Source organism: Prinia subflava, chromosome 13 (assembly GCF_021018805.1).
Source record: "Prinia subflava isolate CZ2003 ecotype Zambia chromosome 13, Cam_Psub_1.2, whole genome shotgun sequence".
Lineage (NCBI taxonomy): Eukaryota > Metazoa > Chordata > Aves > Passeriformes > Cisticolidae > Prinia > Prinia subflava.
This window is the reverse complement of record NC_086259.1, coordinates 7,022,501-7,038,454: the sequence shown is the minus strand read 5'-3', so window position 1 is coordinate 7,038,454 and position 15,954 is coordinate 7,022,501. Positions and strand designations below refer to the sequence as shown.

The 15,954-nt window shown below is 38.2% G+C and overlaps 1 protein-coding gene across 1 annotated transcript in view; it reads left to right on the top strand.

The window, feature by feature from the left end:
• URI1 (URI1 prefoldin like chaperone) overlaps nt 1-15,954 on the top strand; it is a 41,132-nt gene that overhangs the window by 11,074 nt on the left and 14,104 nt on the right. The window contains exons 2-4 of the mRNA XM_063410606.1: nt 616-650; nt 4,642-4,720; nt 7,057-7,192. Coding sequence (XP_063266676.1) covers nt 616-650; nt 4,642-4,720; nt 7,057-7,192 — 250 coding nt within the window. The remainder of the gene's footprint in view (nt 1-615; nt 651-4,641; nt 4,721-7,056; nt 7,193-15,954) is intronic.

Sequence of the window (15,954 nt, the reverse complement as noted above, 5' to 3'; positions counted from 1 at the left end):
CCTGTGGCATAAGGAAGTAAGTGAAATACTTATATTAAAACTTTTTTTAGACCCAGAAACAAGACAAGCCAGCAGCCCATCATGTTGTCAAATATCCATGTATTTACACAGCACAAAGTTGATTTGTGCTTGAAGTTAAAGTGGTCAGTGGAAACATTTGCTGATGTACTGATAGAGGAAAAATGTTTTTGATGCTGTGAGATTCATTTGTTTTGCTTTTTAATGACTGAGTATGGGAGTTACATTGATGTCTTTTTATAATTTATGTTGTTTTCTTACTCTGCAAACATGTAACACTGAAAATAGATCGGCAGATTGCACAAACTGCTACTTATCTCAGCTTGTGTGTCACGTAATAGTTATGGAGCAGGTATTGTACCAAAATAAGAAGTGAAAAGCTGTAATTTTTTTCTGTGGTTATCACTCTGCATTAGCCTGTGATAAAGTGTGCTGCTTAAGAACGACCATTCACACGCCTTTGCCCTGACAAATAAAAATGTGGCTAGAGACAGCACCAAATCTGTAAAGCTCCTGTTCTAGTTTCTGATGCATTGACATTGCAGCTGTGTGCTTAGCCTTGTTTTTTTCATGAGTAGTTATCTGTTTTAATGACAGGTGGTCACTGGCTGCAAAGAAAAAATCCAGCACTGGTAAGTAAAAAAAGTCTACATGTCTAAAATACTGATAAGTAACCTAGTTATGTTCTAGTAAAGTATTGCTGTTTATTCTGATGGGAGTCAAATCCTGCTAGCGTGTTTTGGGGATTATAGTTAGTGATAGCTCAGAGTTGTTGCAATGTACTCTCCTTAAAATATATTTATTTCTCACTGGTATAATTAAATCACAGATACAGTGAGCCTCAGTGTTTATACTTCTGCTTTAAAAGCCTATCTCATCTGTCATTTTTGCCCAGGTAACCTTGTTGGATGAATGCTTAATCTGCCTGAATAGTGAAAAGGTGCTCCCAGGGTAGAATTATTGTTGTTTTCTAACTATGGAGCAAGTAGAGAAATTCCACTTGCCCCCCTGCATGTGCTGAAACAATGTGGAAAGTAATATTTCACTGTTTTCCCCTCCCCCCCAAGTAAAAAATGTGCTAAAGCTTAGTTTTTAATACTTAAAATAAATGGTTTATTATATATAAAAAATTATCTCTGGGCATTTTTTTTTCTCTGCTGGCAATCTATGGTTAATAGAAAACATACCTAGTAAATAATAGTTTTGTATGGCATCTGAGGAAAATGTACGTTTAATGGTGAATGAAATCTTATGTTATGAGTTACTGTGAGATATAACAGTTGATCTTACAGATATCAAATTACGATATATCCATGCTGTGTTTACCATGATTTTACTGAGAGAACAACAGGAGCTGTCTTGATTATTGTCTGCAGGGTTATTGCAGAATCACAGCAACTGCCCCTTTAGTGGTGAGATTAAACCTTTGGTTATACACCATCAAGCATATAATATTTTAAATTTATTTTAAGAGGCTTTTTCTTCATGCCTGAAAGATCTCCAAGCAAATAATTTATATTTAGTGTGTATCAAATGTTTTTAGTTTAAATGCACATAGGCTGCAAGCAGTGGATAAGAGGAAAAAAATCAAGGCAATCTATACACATCATCATATTAAATTCTGACTATTGGCTCACAAAAATAATCTAAAACTAATATGTTTCATTTATGTTTAAAATTCAGAGGCTGCATTAATTTTCAATAAGGGAAATGTTGAAGTGCCTACTGGTGCTGCTGTGGTGAAGGCAGGCAGAATATCTCCAGCTCATGCTCTTTCTCAGGAGCTTTGCAGTGTCTGTTCCTGCTGGCTCCCATGTGAAATCCTGTATGTGCATTCTTCCTCTCAGAGACAGTGTTTTTCAGAAATGAACTATTTGGCAGAAAGGTCTAAAATCTGAGCAGATTTTTAAGTTTAGAAAATTGTGACAATTATTTTTTTTTACAATGGCTGAGATTGTGGAGTGGCCTGGGAGTGTTGGCTGTGGAAGGAGGAGTTGCTCCTGTGTTCGCTTTTATGCAAACTCTGGCAAGGACTCCATGGACGCAGGGGTTTTGGGGACAGAACCTGTAATAAAAAAATAACATACTGATTTCTTTTATATAGAAAAGCAGTTTGTATAGCATCCATACAATCTTTACTTCATAAAAAAATAAAATTTAGTACTCTTAATTTAAAACTTGATTGTGCAAGAGCTGAGTGCTCTTGTTTCAACTGAGTAATTTGTTCATATAAGACCTTTTAAGTAGTCAGTGACACAGAAGAATGTTAAATAGAATGGGGTGAATAACAATAGGATTTTAAAATGCTCAGCTTCAATATATTTCCATTAAATTATTTTCTTTTCCATTTTTCAGTGCACTTTTTGAAGTATATTTCTAAAGCCACGAATCCAATAATGGGTTGGGTATGGGATTAATAGCTAGACATGCATTTCCCTTCTAGGGGCATGTGCATAGCTGGAGTCCAGTGTCCTTCCTCCCCATTCCCTGTGGTTCTGCATTGCCTGTTGTGGCAGGCTGTGGCACTGGCACACCCCAGAGCTTGTGACAGCATCAGCTGTACATGAAGAGGGAGTCTCCTTCCTTAAGAAATGCTGCTTCAGGCCAATTATTTAAAAGGATCAGTGTAAATTTTCTTTATCTGCATGGCCCAGTTCAGGATGTGACTCCACTTTTAGAGATTGCCGTGGTGGAGGTTTGCTCAGCAAAGGGCAGCAGTCCCAGCACAAAAAGCAGGATGCTTTGTCTCTAAAGTAGCACAGCTTCTGTGGCAAGTGATCCCTCCTGCACCCTGATCAGGTTATTCAGCAGTCAGACCTTAAAGACAGGGACATCTTTTCAGGTTAATGAAGAAATGTTGAGTGATTTTCAGCCATGAAATGATGGGAATGTTGAATCCTGCTGTGAGTGGGGGATTTTCATGCCAGGCTCTTCCCATGGATTCCTTTCCCGTGTTTGAGACATGTGCCAGGCCTTGTTTTTCAGTGGCTGCTTGGAGTCCATTTCTCAAATCCAGATCTCTCCGAGGCGAAGGCTGGGTTCTGTAAATAGGATTAAGTAATTGATTGTTATTGTTGTCACCGAGTTTTCATTATATTCCTTCCTCCCCCAAAACATCTCAGTGCATTTTGCTAAGATTCATGAGTTTGTCCTTCCTCTTTGAAGGAAGTGAATTATGTTTTCACTCTGATGTGGGCAATGGACAGAAAGACTTGCCTAAAATGTCTGGGAGAAATCTGCTGTCAGACCAAAGCAGCAGCAGGCATCTTTTGTAAATCTGTTATGTGGAATATGGTTTTAATGTCCAAGTGGCATAAAAACCTAAATTCTTTCTTTCAGGATGAGTTCAACAACTTAAAATAGGTATAAAGTAGAGTTACAGCAGAGTTTAACTGTGAAGTAAATGAGTCAAAACATAAGAGTATCAGGTAATTTTTCATAATGAATGCTGAAAAAGATTTCACTCTGCTTATGAATCTAAGAAAATCAATGGTAATATTTTGAGAGTTGTGTTATCAACTATGACATTCATTTTTCAGCACATTTATAGATTGCCTTCCTGAATCATCCTCAGAAAACCTGTAATTTGCATCTTGGGGTCACTGTTGTTAAGTGTGCTGCTCTGTGCTTTCAGCTGCCTTTTATTGCAGAATTTACTACCTTATATATGTTTATTGTTTTGAAGTACAAGTAAACAATATCATCAAACCTGACATTTATATGCCAGCTACTTCATGTGGGAACTGATTTCTGACCATCTTTAGAATGGCAGGGATCCATTAAAGGAGTTTTTCCAGACAAATTTAAGAATTTAAGAATTTAAGAATGCCTTTACAAAAGAAGGCTTTTTTAGAGGGAGTTTAGTTGCTTGTTTTGCACACAGAGTAAAACCCCTGCAGCCACTGAAATGCTGTATCTTGCAAAGCCCTGTGAAAAGCCAGATGTCTGCTGTGGGAATGAATACCTTGTCCCAGTTCACCAAACCATCTCTCTCCTGGGTAGCAACATGTAGCATGAGCCTTATTTACAATTTAGACAGAGAAGTATCAGAAGGGATGCTTGTCTGGACTTGAAGATGTGACAGATTCCTGATGGTCAAACCATCTTTCAGGAGTGTGTACTCTTGATAGGGATACAAAGTTCGTGGGAAAATCAGAATTAATTAAAATATTGCTCATTTATGTCAGCTCAAACCAAGGTCAATATATGAGCTCTGTTACAAGTGATAGTGTGAAGAATTTGCCTCTTACAAAGCATAAACTGGATTTTCAGTTCGTTTTCTAAATATTGGTGGTGTTATAACTTGGACTTGAACATGGAGTGAAATACTCCAAATCCTAGTGAAAGAACTGCTTCTTTCCACCATGAAAAATTCTAATTCTGAGCAAAACATGCACAATCTAAAATAATCATGTACCTATCTTAATACACATTATTAGAAAATAATCTAGCTATTATGTTTGTCATCCCATGTCTTCTATAAATGCGTTATTAATCTATCAGCTGTGTTAGAGTAAAACAGTTCATTTTTCTGTATCTTTGGTGTGTTTTTGATTTACTAGCAGAAAACCATTAACTCTTTACTTTAGCTGTGAAATTGAATCAACTTGAATTTGTCAACAGGAAGAAGGTGGAGAGTGATTATGAGGCTCTTCAGGAGCGGCTCCAGACATTGCCTGACAAGTTGTCCTACGATATCATGGTATGTGCATGGTCACAGGAGAAAATGGGCTCACACTGTTCAAACCTGGGCTGCTGCACTGGGGCTGAGGTGTTAGTCAGGTTGCCAGTACTTAGTAGTGTTACATTTATTATGATAATAGTTAAACCTTTGCTTTTGTTTCTCTCTCTTTTCTTTGAAATCCATTATAAATTACAGTGTTACTGACAACTGAAAGCTGATGACATAAATGCTTAACACAAAACCTGACATGTTTGATATGTAAATCTATTGTATAGAAAACTATAATTATGACTGAATTACGGTACTTAGTCATTTCCTGAGAAGAAAGTGGCTGTAGTATTTCCTGATTCATGGAAATAAACCTTAGAACATTGATTTTTACATAAAAAGGTGCTGCTAATTTTTGTTCCACCAATCTTCCCATTGACATAGCAATCTTTTCTGGTGCTCTGAATCTTCCCTAACAACTGCACGGCTCCCTGTGTAAAAATTGCCACGTTGGCTTGCACTTACCAAAATTTTGAACAAATTTGCTTCTATTTCTGTTTTTTTCCACTTCCCTTCTCAGGTTCTGCTCAAGATACATCCTTGAAGGCAGGGAAGTTGTACTGCACATAACTGAGTGGCTGATTTCAGTACTCAGTGCCTGGCTGCTGCCTTCCTTGCAGATACAGAGTTGGGTTTTTAGTAAGTCAGAGTAAGACTCCCTTTTCCCACATGGAGTACACTTCACTATGTGAGAAAAGGGAGGTATTCCCTTTGCTGTGCTGGTGATACAGCTCTGGATTTTATGTGTGCAGTCCATTTATCTTGTGTGTATGTGTGGCCACATGATGTAAAGCATAAAGATTGTGTTTTTTGAAGCATAGAAACTCCCCTGTTTTTGAAAGAAAGCTAGATAGGGCTTATTCTTAGCTGAAGCAGCAATGTTAACTCACATCTGTTACTTGAAATGTATAGAAACAGTTCCTATCCTGTTGGCCAAATATTTTCATATGCTTTTAATTTTGCTTTCATCATTTTGGGGGAAGAGTGAACAGGCAATTCATGCAGTCTGCTACTTAAAACCAAGTCAGGGAGAGCACACGTGTAGGAGAAGCACATTCTGCATAGTCCTAATGTCAGAGTCCTGCCTGCTGGAGAACTGTGCCCAGCACTGGGACCCTCCTGGGTGTGGAAGAGAGGGAAGATTGCTTTCCAGGAGGACAGATCCACTAGGCCAAGTGCTCTGCTTCAGTACAAACAAAATGGGAAAGGAAGTGCCTGTGCTGAGGAGCTGACGAAGAAGGCAGAAGAATAAACTAGAGGGAGCTGATACAAACCATCTGAGATAGATCTCTTTTTACCTTAGAGAGGCTTGATGTGGATGGGGTTCTTATCTTTATGCCACCTCCATTTTAGATCTAATTTGATTTTTGTCTCCTGGTTTCTTCACGATTGAAGCCCACAGGCAGCCAGGCAGGTGCAGTGGGCCTGGGGGTCAGCATGCCAGGGCTGCTGCAGGGGACAGGGGTAGGGGTGGCCAGGGCTCCTGCTCACCCAGAGGACTTGCCCAAGCACTGCCTCTAAAGCTTGGGCAGTAGAAGATGTCTTAGATGATAAAACCAGTGTCCTGGATGTTGCAGTGCATGTTAAAATTGGGGATTCACATTTTAGGAAGCAGATGTAAAGTTCTAAAATGTGTTTGTCAGCTATGTTCTCCTGCCTGAAATGTCCTGCTTTTATCTATTGTCCCTGTGCCTGGAGAGCAGTTAGAGGGTGAGAGTTGCTTGTGGAGCATCCCTGGTATGGTGAGGTTTGCAGCCTGGTGAATGACCCAGCAAAATGAGACTAAACACTTGTCTGTGGTCCTGCTGGGAGCCCCAGTGTCTTACACTGGAGTTTCTGTGTAGGAAATTACACAGAAATTACTATTTCACTTACTTTTAGCAAGTATTAGCAAGACAGATTCTGAAAAGAGCAGCTCATCTTTGAGTTGATCATACCTATTTAAGTATTTTAAAAAATTTTAGCAGAGCTAATCTGGCTTTTATTAGGAAATGAATATAGTCTGCATATAACTCAAATAATTCATATTATTAAGGTTTATATGTTCAGATGAAGTGAGTTTGTTTTCCAAGTGAGGATTCAGCTGTACTATAGTTCTATGTCACAAAACAAGTTTTCAGATTTTGTAAGTACAATACTAAATACAAATGGATCTGATAATTTGAATATTTATGATGGGTTAGTCACTAAGTAGCTGCTGTAGAATTTTTATTTTTTAAAAACCTGTGTTTTACTCTTTTAAAAAACTAAGACATGTATGACTGCCTAAGTTTTATTTTCATTAGTGATGTCTGTGTCTTTGACAGGTACCTTTAGGTCCTCTTGCCTTCATGCCAGGAAAGCTTGTCCACACTAATGAGATCACTGTTCTGCTGGGGGACAGCTGGTTTTCAAAATGCTCAGCAAAGCAGGCTATTGAGCTGGTTGAGCACAGAAAAAAACGTATGTATGTTTCCCAACATAATTTAATAATTAAAATTATGTACCTTTGTATTAATACGTAAAATTAGTGATATCTATGCTGTTCTCTTTCTTTCCTTTTTGTGAGCTCACAAACAGAAGTCCCATTTAGATGTAATATTAGTTTAGCACCTTATCTTCCATCCTTGCTTGAGACTTGGTTGGATATGTCTAATCAGAAAAAGAAACCAATCTAAAAAGCCCCTTTCACTTTTTTTTGATGTGACAAATGCTGTGTTCTCTTCCAGAAAGTGGACAAGTGGACACTGCCTTGTGCTTTTGCTCTTAGTTACCTTAGTCCCTATATTTTGTTCGCTTGTTTGTTATTTCTATGCTGCCTTATCCTGTGTTTGGTTGTTGTTGTTTTCTTCTGGTTTGTTTTTATTTTTTTCGGCCATGTAGTTTTCCATTTTTTCCCCTCTCTCTACACGTTTTCCTCCTGCTTGTTGGTTTTTATACTTGCTGCTCAGCTGCATTTCTGCCTCGTGCCGTTGATGTTCCTCTGGAGTGATCTGCTGGATCTCCCCAGTTCCAGTGCAGCTGATCACCACCAGGTTCATCTCACACAGGAGCACATCACAGAGGCACAGAGGCAGTTCCTGGGTTGGGTTCCAGCTCTTGGTAGCTGCTGTTGAGATATTGGCTTTGATCAACAGCCAGGACCAGAGCAAGAGCTGTGCATGGTGCACTTTGGAATTTCTTTATGTTAGAAAGAAGAAGAACCTAAAATATTTGATGTAAATGTCAAGGAAGAAAAAGCACAACGAAATGGAAAATAAATCGGTGCCTATTAGCCTTCATTGTTTGCTTCAGACAAGCATTTGAGTTGATTTTTTTCACACTGCTTTACCTGTAACCTGTCCTGTTCCTCAGTGGGCGCTCACTGCAGCTTTGCCCTGTGTATATTGCACCTACCACAACTATTTACACTGGATTTTTGTTTGACTGCAGCTATCCATGTTGCTGCCTGCAGCAGAACACCCCAGAGGTTCCCCATCTGAATAAGCTTTTTTCCCAATTCTGTGCAGGCAGTATTTATGTAAAAAGGGTTGAGGATTTTTTTATAACAATTCATTTGCTGTATTACTTTAAAATACTCCTTTATGAAGAGCATTGCCAAAAGTATGTAATTTGTGTTTTACCTATTATCTTTCTTAATCTGGTTCTCCTGACACAACTTGGCAATTTTCTTTCTTATTGAACTGAATCTACATTATTTATTGTGACTCTTGTGAGATCTCGGGTCCAGATCTTTTTCCTTGATCATCTGATATTTTTTTCGGTGCTGCAGAATACTTTTGTCACGGTTACATTCAGTGAAATCATTTGACCTTTGCATCGTGGATGTTTGAACATTAAGTAGTCTGCTGGGAGACACACAATAAATGCTGAATTCTTTCCTTTATGATCTTTTAAATTGCATTTAAAATACGAACTCAGAAATACTAATTTCCTTCAAAGCAAAGTAGTCATTGATGCTGGATATAAACCCTCCATTCAGCTGATACTTCAGCTGTGTGATGGCTGCCAGTGGGAGGCTCCAAAACACTGGTATTAACTAAAAACTTTTTTTTAAGGACTGTTCTCAGTTTTAGAAGGTACAAAACATATTAGTACATACGATTCTGAAAAAAGGTTACTTCTTTCCTAGATACACTTTTCTCCCTTAAAAAATACAACTGATTTAACTCTTTAAACCATTTTCATGCTGAATGAATGCAACTTAGAGAAGAATAGTGGAGATTTTATTAGTTTGTTCTAAGGAAAAAAGTTATGTATGTGAACATGTAGGCCATTGCTACGTAATAGGAATTGGCTGCTTGTGGCACAAATTGTTTGCAATTATTAAAGCCTGTTTTGTTTATTGCACTGTAGTTACTTTCATAGGTGTGACTTCTGCTTTCAGTGGCTTTTTGGGAGTGAAGTTTACAGGCTGGTGTGTGTTGGGCATTATCATCACATTGACACAACGTGATTTGATTTTTCGTGCATAATCTTTTTGTTTTGGACATAAATTCCAAGAGTAGGTCACACAGGCTGGAAAGGAGGGCAGGCTCACTGCAGGGGATTACAGTGCCAGCAGTCCCCATCGTCCTGCGTGCCAGGCAGAAGGTCCTAACGGGACAAAGCTTTTTTAAGCATGTGTTTAAGGCCAGTGTGTGCTTAAAGGCTTTGATATGTAGGAATTGGGGTCTGAACAGAGCAAAGAGAGGCTCACGCTGAAATAAACCTGGCTGTATTTGTTGATGGTTTGTTTCTTCAGTGACCTACATTTTTTATCCAATATTACTCTGTTTAATTTAGCTGGGTGTTTTTTTCATAACTAGCTGGTCAGATCTGTACAGATAACTGAAACAGACTTAATTAGTAATTCAGTGCTTTAACAGGAGTTAGGACTATGAGGAAATAAATACAAGACATTTTCATTACATGTCATCTCTTGTGTCTCACTGCTGAATGCTGAGGAGTGGGAGAGCCTCTGTTCAGGGTTCAAGTTTTCTAGGGGACTGTCTGTTGGCTAGAAAAGGGTTAGCGATTCCTAGAACAGTTTTGAGTGTTCTTCCTTGCTGGCTCTGGGGAGTTTTCCTTCTTGGCTCATGTGTTGGAGACCTCTGGTCACCAGGGCTGTCCCTGCTGGCCTTCGAGCACCCCAATGGCTAACAGGTAATTTAGTCAAAGCTCACAGGACATTTTCCTCACAGTTTTACTCCTTCTGTGTTTGTTGGGTGCACACAAGAATGAAGGATGTGAATTTCCATGCTTTAGCAGCACTGCTGTCAGATAAATCAAACAATATCAGTGAGTATAAAGCCTTGGAAGTTAGGGGTAGCAATAAGAGTGTACTATATATAAAAGCTTTAAATATTACTTAGTGCTAATTAGGTCATCCTTTTTGTCTTACTAGTTTTGTTAAATTTGCTTTTTAAAGGAGAATGAGTGAAAATATGTTTGCTTCTGTGGAATAGAGAAATGCCCAGCCACAGTAGATTAATTTCTTGGTTAAAATTTATTTAATTGAAGGGAATAATTGAAGGGTGACTGTACTGAATTTTAAATGCACTTTAGCTGACATAGCTGTAGAAAGCCCTATTTTGGGGATACATTTCTGTTTGCTTAGCTTTTGATTTAGATGCAAATTGTTCAACTCTGTGATTGGTTGAAATGTATTTGGTAAAATTTGGGACAGTCAACTCATGTCAAATGTTACTTTTTCATCAAATATTGATTGTGTCTTCTTGAATAATATTTGAGTTGCAGTAAGTCTTTATTTTGCAGTGCATTTTTGTGACATTCTAGATATTTAGTTAGTTCCAAAATAGTTAATAAATAGAGTGAAGTTTATAGAATTGCCAAGTATATTTTTAATTGTTTTAAATTCATTGCAGTTCATTAAACCAGGTAATACAGATAATGGGAAACACTTCACACATGTGTTTGTGTGTAAAAATGTGAAGAAATACTGAAGTAGATTAAAGGATATGCACACCAAATTCCATTAAAATAAAAGAAATTAGCTTTTTAAGTATGTCACAGTTTAGCACAACAATAATGCAATTGTACTTTTTTTCTCCTACAATTATCTTGCTTAAGGTACTTCATAATATTTCTCTTCTCCTCAAGGCAAGACTGTATTGTCTCAGAATTCAAAGAGGGAATAAAGATTCTTTTTGTGAATATGGGATTATATCTTTTACGTGTTTGTGATGATATAAATTACATTTCTTCTCTATATCAGTAATCGCATTAATTCTTTAAGATGGGAAATTTTTCATTACAATAGTCCCTGTGGTAGTTACTATAGAAAGAAATTAAATAGATTTTTCTTGTAAATATTTGTGGATTAATTCAGTATGCTAGGTATTCCAAGTGTCTAAACATTTTAAAAGGTGGGAAATTAAAACATGCACACAGAACTAGGAGTGGTTTTATTGTGTTAAAAATTTATCAGATAAAAAAAAATCCCACTTAAAGGAAAATTGTTGAACTACTTAGCAATTGTGTCTTCAGTATATGTAAGAATACCCTTGCAGTGTCATGCTGCAAATGAATTCATGAAATGAAAATACTGATTACATTAACATACAGTATTGTGATAGTCCCCAATTGTAAATTGCAGTGTGTAACCCCTAATACAAATATTTGTGTCAATCAAAATTGACCGATAGCTCAGGATACAGCGTTAAAAGATACCATTGTTTTAACGAGATGATCCGGGTGGATGAGGACCAGTTTGAATTTGTTCCTTATCAGCATTTCCAGAAAAAAAGGTTTTGTCTCCAAAATACATGATAGGAAGGCTTTCCATTTGCCATTTGTGAATGAGTGAGGCCTTTAGAGGTTTTAATGTTTTATCCAAGGGTAAAAATATCTTCCCTGATACTCTAAATAATGTAACACTAACTTGTCTACTCACAATTTTTGGGGTTAAGAACAAAACGTGTAGGCAATGCTGCAAAAAGATTCAGCTTTTGCTTCTTTTTGTATTAAAAAAAATACATTTTTCTGCTCTTTTTCTACGCAGCAGAGAATTCTGTTCCGTTGTGCTTTTAAACTTTTTTTTACTGTTTTTTGCGATTGTCACTTCTTAGTTTGCTAACCTCCCTCAGTTCCTTCCTTACCCTTGTTAAGTTAGGAGCTGATTCGATGCAGTGCTAAGTGCTCTAAATCTGGTCTGCAGTTCCCAGGAGGTGTTTGGCTTCTCACAGGACCACAGTCTGGGTATTTTAACCAGAACACACTGGAACAAAGTAAGGAGAATAGACTCCTTTTTGTAAGTTACATACTGTGATTCAAATAAGCCCTTACCTTTTTTATGATTCTTACTGCGCAACAGAGGAGTTGTCTGAATGCCACCCTCCTTCATTTAGGAAGAATTTAAATGTATTCAGATAATTCTAGCAATTACTTAGGTGTGTGAACCTAAAAGAGAAATGCATTGCATTTACTTAGTGTTCCTAAAACCAAATTGCCTGTACAAATTTTTATAGAAGAAAATCCAAATGACTTTGGTTTTGGTACCAAGGGAACATGGAAAACAGAATGAAGATTGTCTTTAAAGGGTGAAAAGCTACTGCACAAAGGGTTGCATTGCATTTTAAAGAACTGGTGCAATTGCTTTCGTAAGGAATGAATTTACATGTCTTGTTGCAAGCAAAAAGAGAGCTTAAATCCATATATACAAAAAGTCATCAGGATTCTCTTTTCATTCTTAAATCCATTTCTAGAAAAATGAATAGGAAAGAATAGAAGACAAGAGAAGGGTGTTTTAAGAAGCTTCTAGTAGATACTGGGGTTTTTTTCTTACTTGTTTCAAGTGATAGTTGGTTGGAAAATATTGGCTACAAAAAATTCTGTTCCTGATTGAATACATACTTATTGAAAATACATTCAAAAATCCTTCAGTGATTGATTACTTATGTAGACCCTAAAAAGTAAGAAAATAAGTAATGCATGTAAAAACCCCGTAATTTCCATGGCGAGAGTATGAATTACTGAGGTTCTGTCTTCAGGCTGTATCTCCTGGTTCTCGCTCTGGAGGAACTGAGCCACTCTCAGTAATTGGGTAGGTGGTTGTTCCTGGCCTTCATCAGCACTCTGTGTATAAATAACTGTGTGTTTAAGACTGGTTATCTTCCACATGAGAAACAGTGTTAGGCAGCAAGATCTTTACTCTAAATCTTAATTGCAATCAGAATTCTTTGTTACACTTAGTCTAAAATTTCTGTCCTGTCACCTATCCTCAAAGGAAATTATTTCCTGTGTTATATCCATAAGACTCCCCTGAAGACCAGGTACATTGGGCTTCAGCTTTGTTTCAGTTTGTCCTGTTTCACAAAGTCTGACTTTTCAAAATAGATCAACCTGTTCTCACTATTCTTGTCTGTTCTTACTATTTAAATCCCAGAGTAACACACAGTTTCCAGAAGTAACTAAAATAATGTCTATGATTCCCCAAATCCTTATAGACAACACTCCAAGGACATTAATGTCAAACTCAGATAATTAAAATTTGTATCCAGCCAAGCTAATTAACCCATTAAAGCCAAAACGCATAGATGAGAATTTGTGTCAGTTTGGCATTAGTATGTTGTCATGTCGTGTAAGATCTGGCTTCGCTGGACTTCATTTCAACAGTATGAAATGTGTTCCCCAATTATTTTTTTCCTCTACCACTGTATTTGTAGCAAGCAGAGGACTGCTTCTTAAAAATGACTAATCATGGTGTAAGGAAATCCAGTCAAGTCCTTTCAGACTAATAAAGGAGCTGTGAAAGAATGATCTAAATGTAAAGAAACCTTGCTGTCTGTAAATATGAAAGGCTGCTGTGCAGAGGAAATCTACTTATCATGATTCCTGGTTCGAATCCCTTTTCATTTTGGTAGTCCAGGAGAGCAGTCCTAGAGGCTCTGAGGGGCTGTGGCACTGAACTATCTTTCCAAGTAGTTTAGCTGAGACATGTAAATAGGAACTACACGGGTTCACCTGAAAGCCATGTCAGACTTTGCTTAGATTATTGAATGTGACAAAGTTGGACAACAGCCTCTGGTTCAATCCGTCTTAAAAGGCTCTAAGAAGCTTAAACCACGGGGTAGTAAGAGGAGGAGACTGTGGAGCCTCTCTTACTCTACCAGTATTTTATGGGGGTCTCAATTAATAAAAACCCCTGTAGTTTTTAGTGACTTGTTCCTTGCTAGTTTCTGTGCGTTTCAAAATCCAGTGAATTCCACTGGAGACTTTCAGAGTGCGCAGTGGTGAGTTCCAAACACAAGACCCTGAGCTTGCCCTGTGTTTAGGTGCAGGAGCCTTTTTCCAGGAGACCCCATCTTTGCTGAGGGGCCTGACCTAGAGGAGGTCTGTGCTTTGGCCAGGCAGGAGCCTTGGTGTTCCTGTGACAGGGGAGGTGTGAGCAGCCCAACAGGCTGGCTGGGGACACGGGCCCGGAGCATCGCGGTAATCCCAGCTGTCCGCTGCCGCGCTGTGTGGCCTGGGGCAAATCACTTAAACTGTCTGTTTCTTCATCTGTGAAATAGGAGAGAGTTATACTCACCTCCCTCGCAGGGCACTGGGCAGATTAGTTAATGCTTGTACAGCATTTTAAACTAGAATACTGTGTAACTGCTCGGTGTCCTCACCTAACGGAGCAAGCCGGCAGGCACCCTCCGGGAAGCAGCATCGCAGCCTGGTGCTCCGGCAGCAGCGTCACCTAGGTGGTTGCTGACCAGTATTTAGATATGCAGGCAAGGAGTGAGACACTTGTGGTGGTGAAGAAACAGCTGAGCATCATGTTTACTATGAATGTAAAATAAAAATCAGAGGAAAATTGCTCCCAATTATGTATATGCTTATGAATACTGAAAATACGTTCAAGAGCTGAAGGCATGGATAGAAGCATTTCGTAGAAAAACTATCACCACCTCTCTTTTGTTTGGACTTTGGAGGGTGTGTTAGATACCAAAAATGCTGTGGGTGCTGTTGATCTGAATAATAAAAGCTGCTCTGTCAGATGGAGGATGAAGGAGTCATGTAAGGGGAGCAGGACCTGATTGCATGTGGAAGGGGCTGTGTCCTCTGCTGGGTCTGTGTTGGCACGGCTTGAGACATCACATACTTTTTTGGAAGTGGTATTTCATCTAGAAGGCAGTGCAAATGCAGGGCTTTTTTCAGAGAAGAATCTGAAGCTATTTCTTAGAAACAGCCTGAGGAATGGAGAATGACTGCACATTTGACACATAGCTTGCTGTGTGGTTTAAAGGCTAATGCATTTGAAATACCCTAAAAGTCTGAGCTTTGTCTTTGTACTCCGTGTGGGAAAGGATGGACTTTGCTTGAGTAGTCTTTTCCAAAATGCATAAATTTCTTTCTAAACTATTTACTGCAAGTAATACATTTTTTTAAGCAATTGTACTTGAGACAGTGTGAAATATCAACAGGGAAAAAAGCATACAATACTGAATATTATAAAACTGTGAGAGTAATCTCACACACTTGGTGGTAGCTGTGTTTTGCCTTGACTGTTTCATGCATAATTCCCTCTCCTGTGTGTGTGGAGGGGAGGAAGGATAAGAGCCTGTTTGTAGAAGTGAGTCAGTAAGTAGGTTTAATTTTTAAGTATGGGTACAAACTCATTTTGTCTACTTAGATGCATTTTGTAATAATTTTGTGGTTATTATTATAGTCTCACAAATCCTTATCTGACAGGCCTATCATAAGACATGCAATCTCTGAAACATTTACAACTGTATACATTGCCAGAAAACCGTATGGGAGTAGCTGTGGATGCACTTAAAACTTTCTAGGATTAGCCCCAAGACTGGTGAGATACTTGATTAAATACTAAAATTAACAGGCAGAAAGAGAGTTAAGAATAAAAATATTTAGAAATACTCTGAAAATAATTTTTAAACTGGAATATTTTGTGGTTGTCTTCCCTCTGTAGAGTGGGAAGAGCAGGGTGCTTTGCTAAACTTGTATCCTGTGAAAATAAATAATGAGGGTGTGTGAGGTATTTCATGTGCTGCAGTGCTGGTGTTCACGTGAGTATCATTAATGGAGAGAAGCTGTGCTGAGGCAGGAGCTAGCTTAAAAAAGTTTCTTGCAGTGTGACTTTGATGACCCTGTGTTAGAGATGATCTCTTTGCCTCCTTCATAGTATTGTATGAGACATCTTCTTCTGTATTGCTTTAATGATTGCAGAAAGGAATTTTAAAATAGAAAATCAGCTTACTTCTTCACAAAGGCTTTTA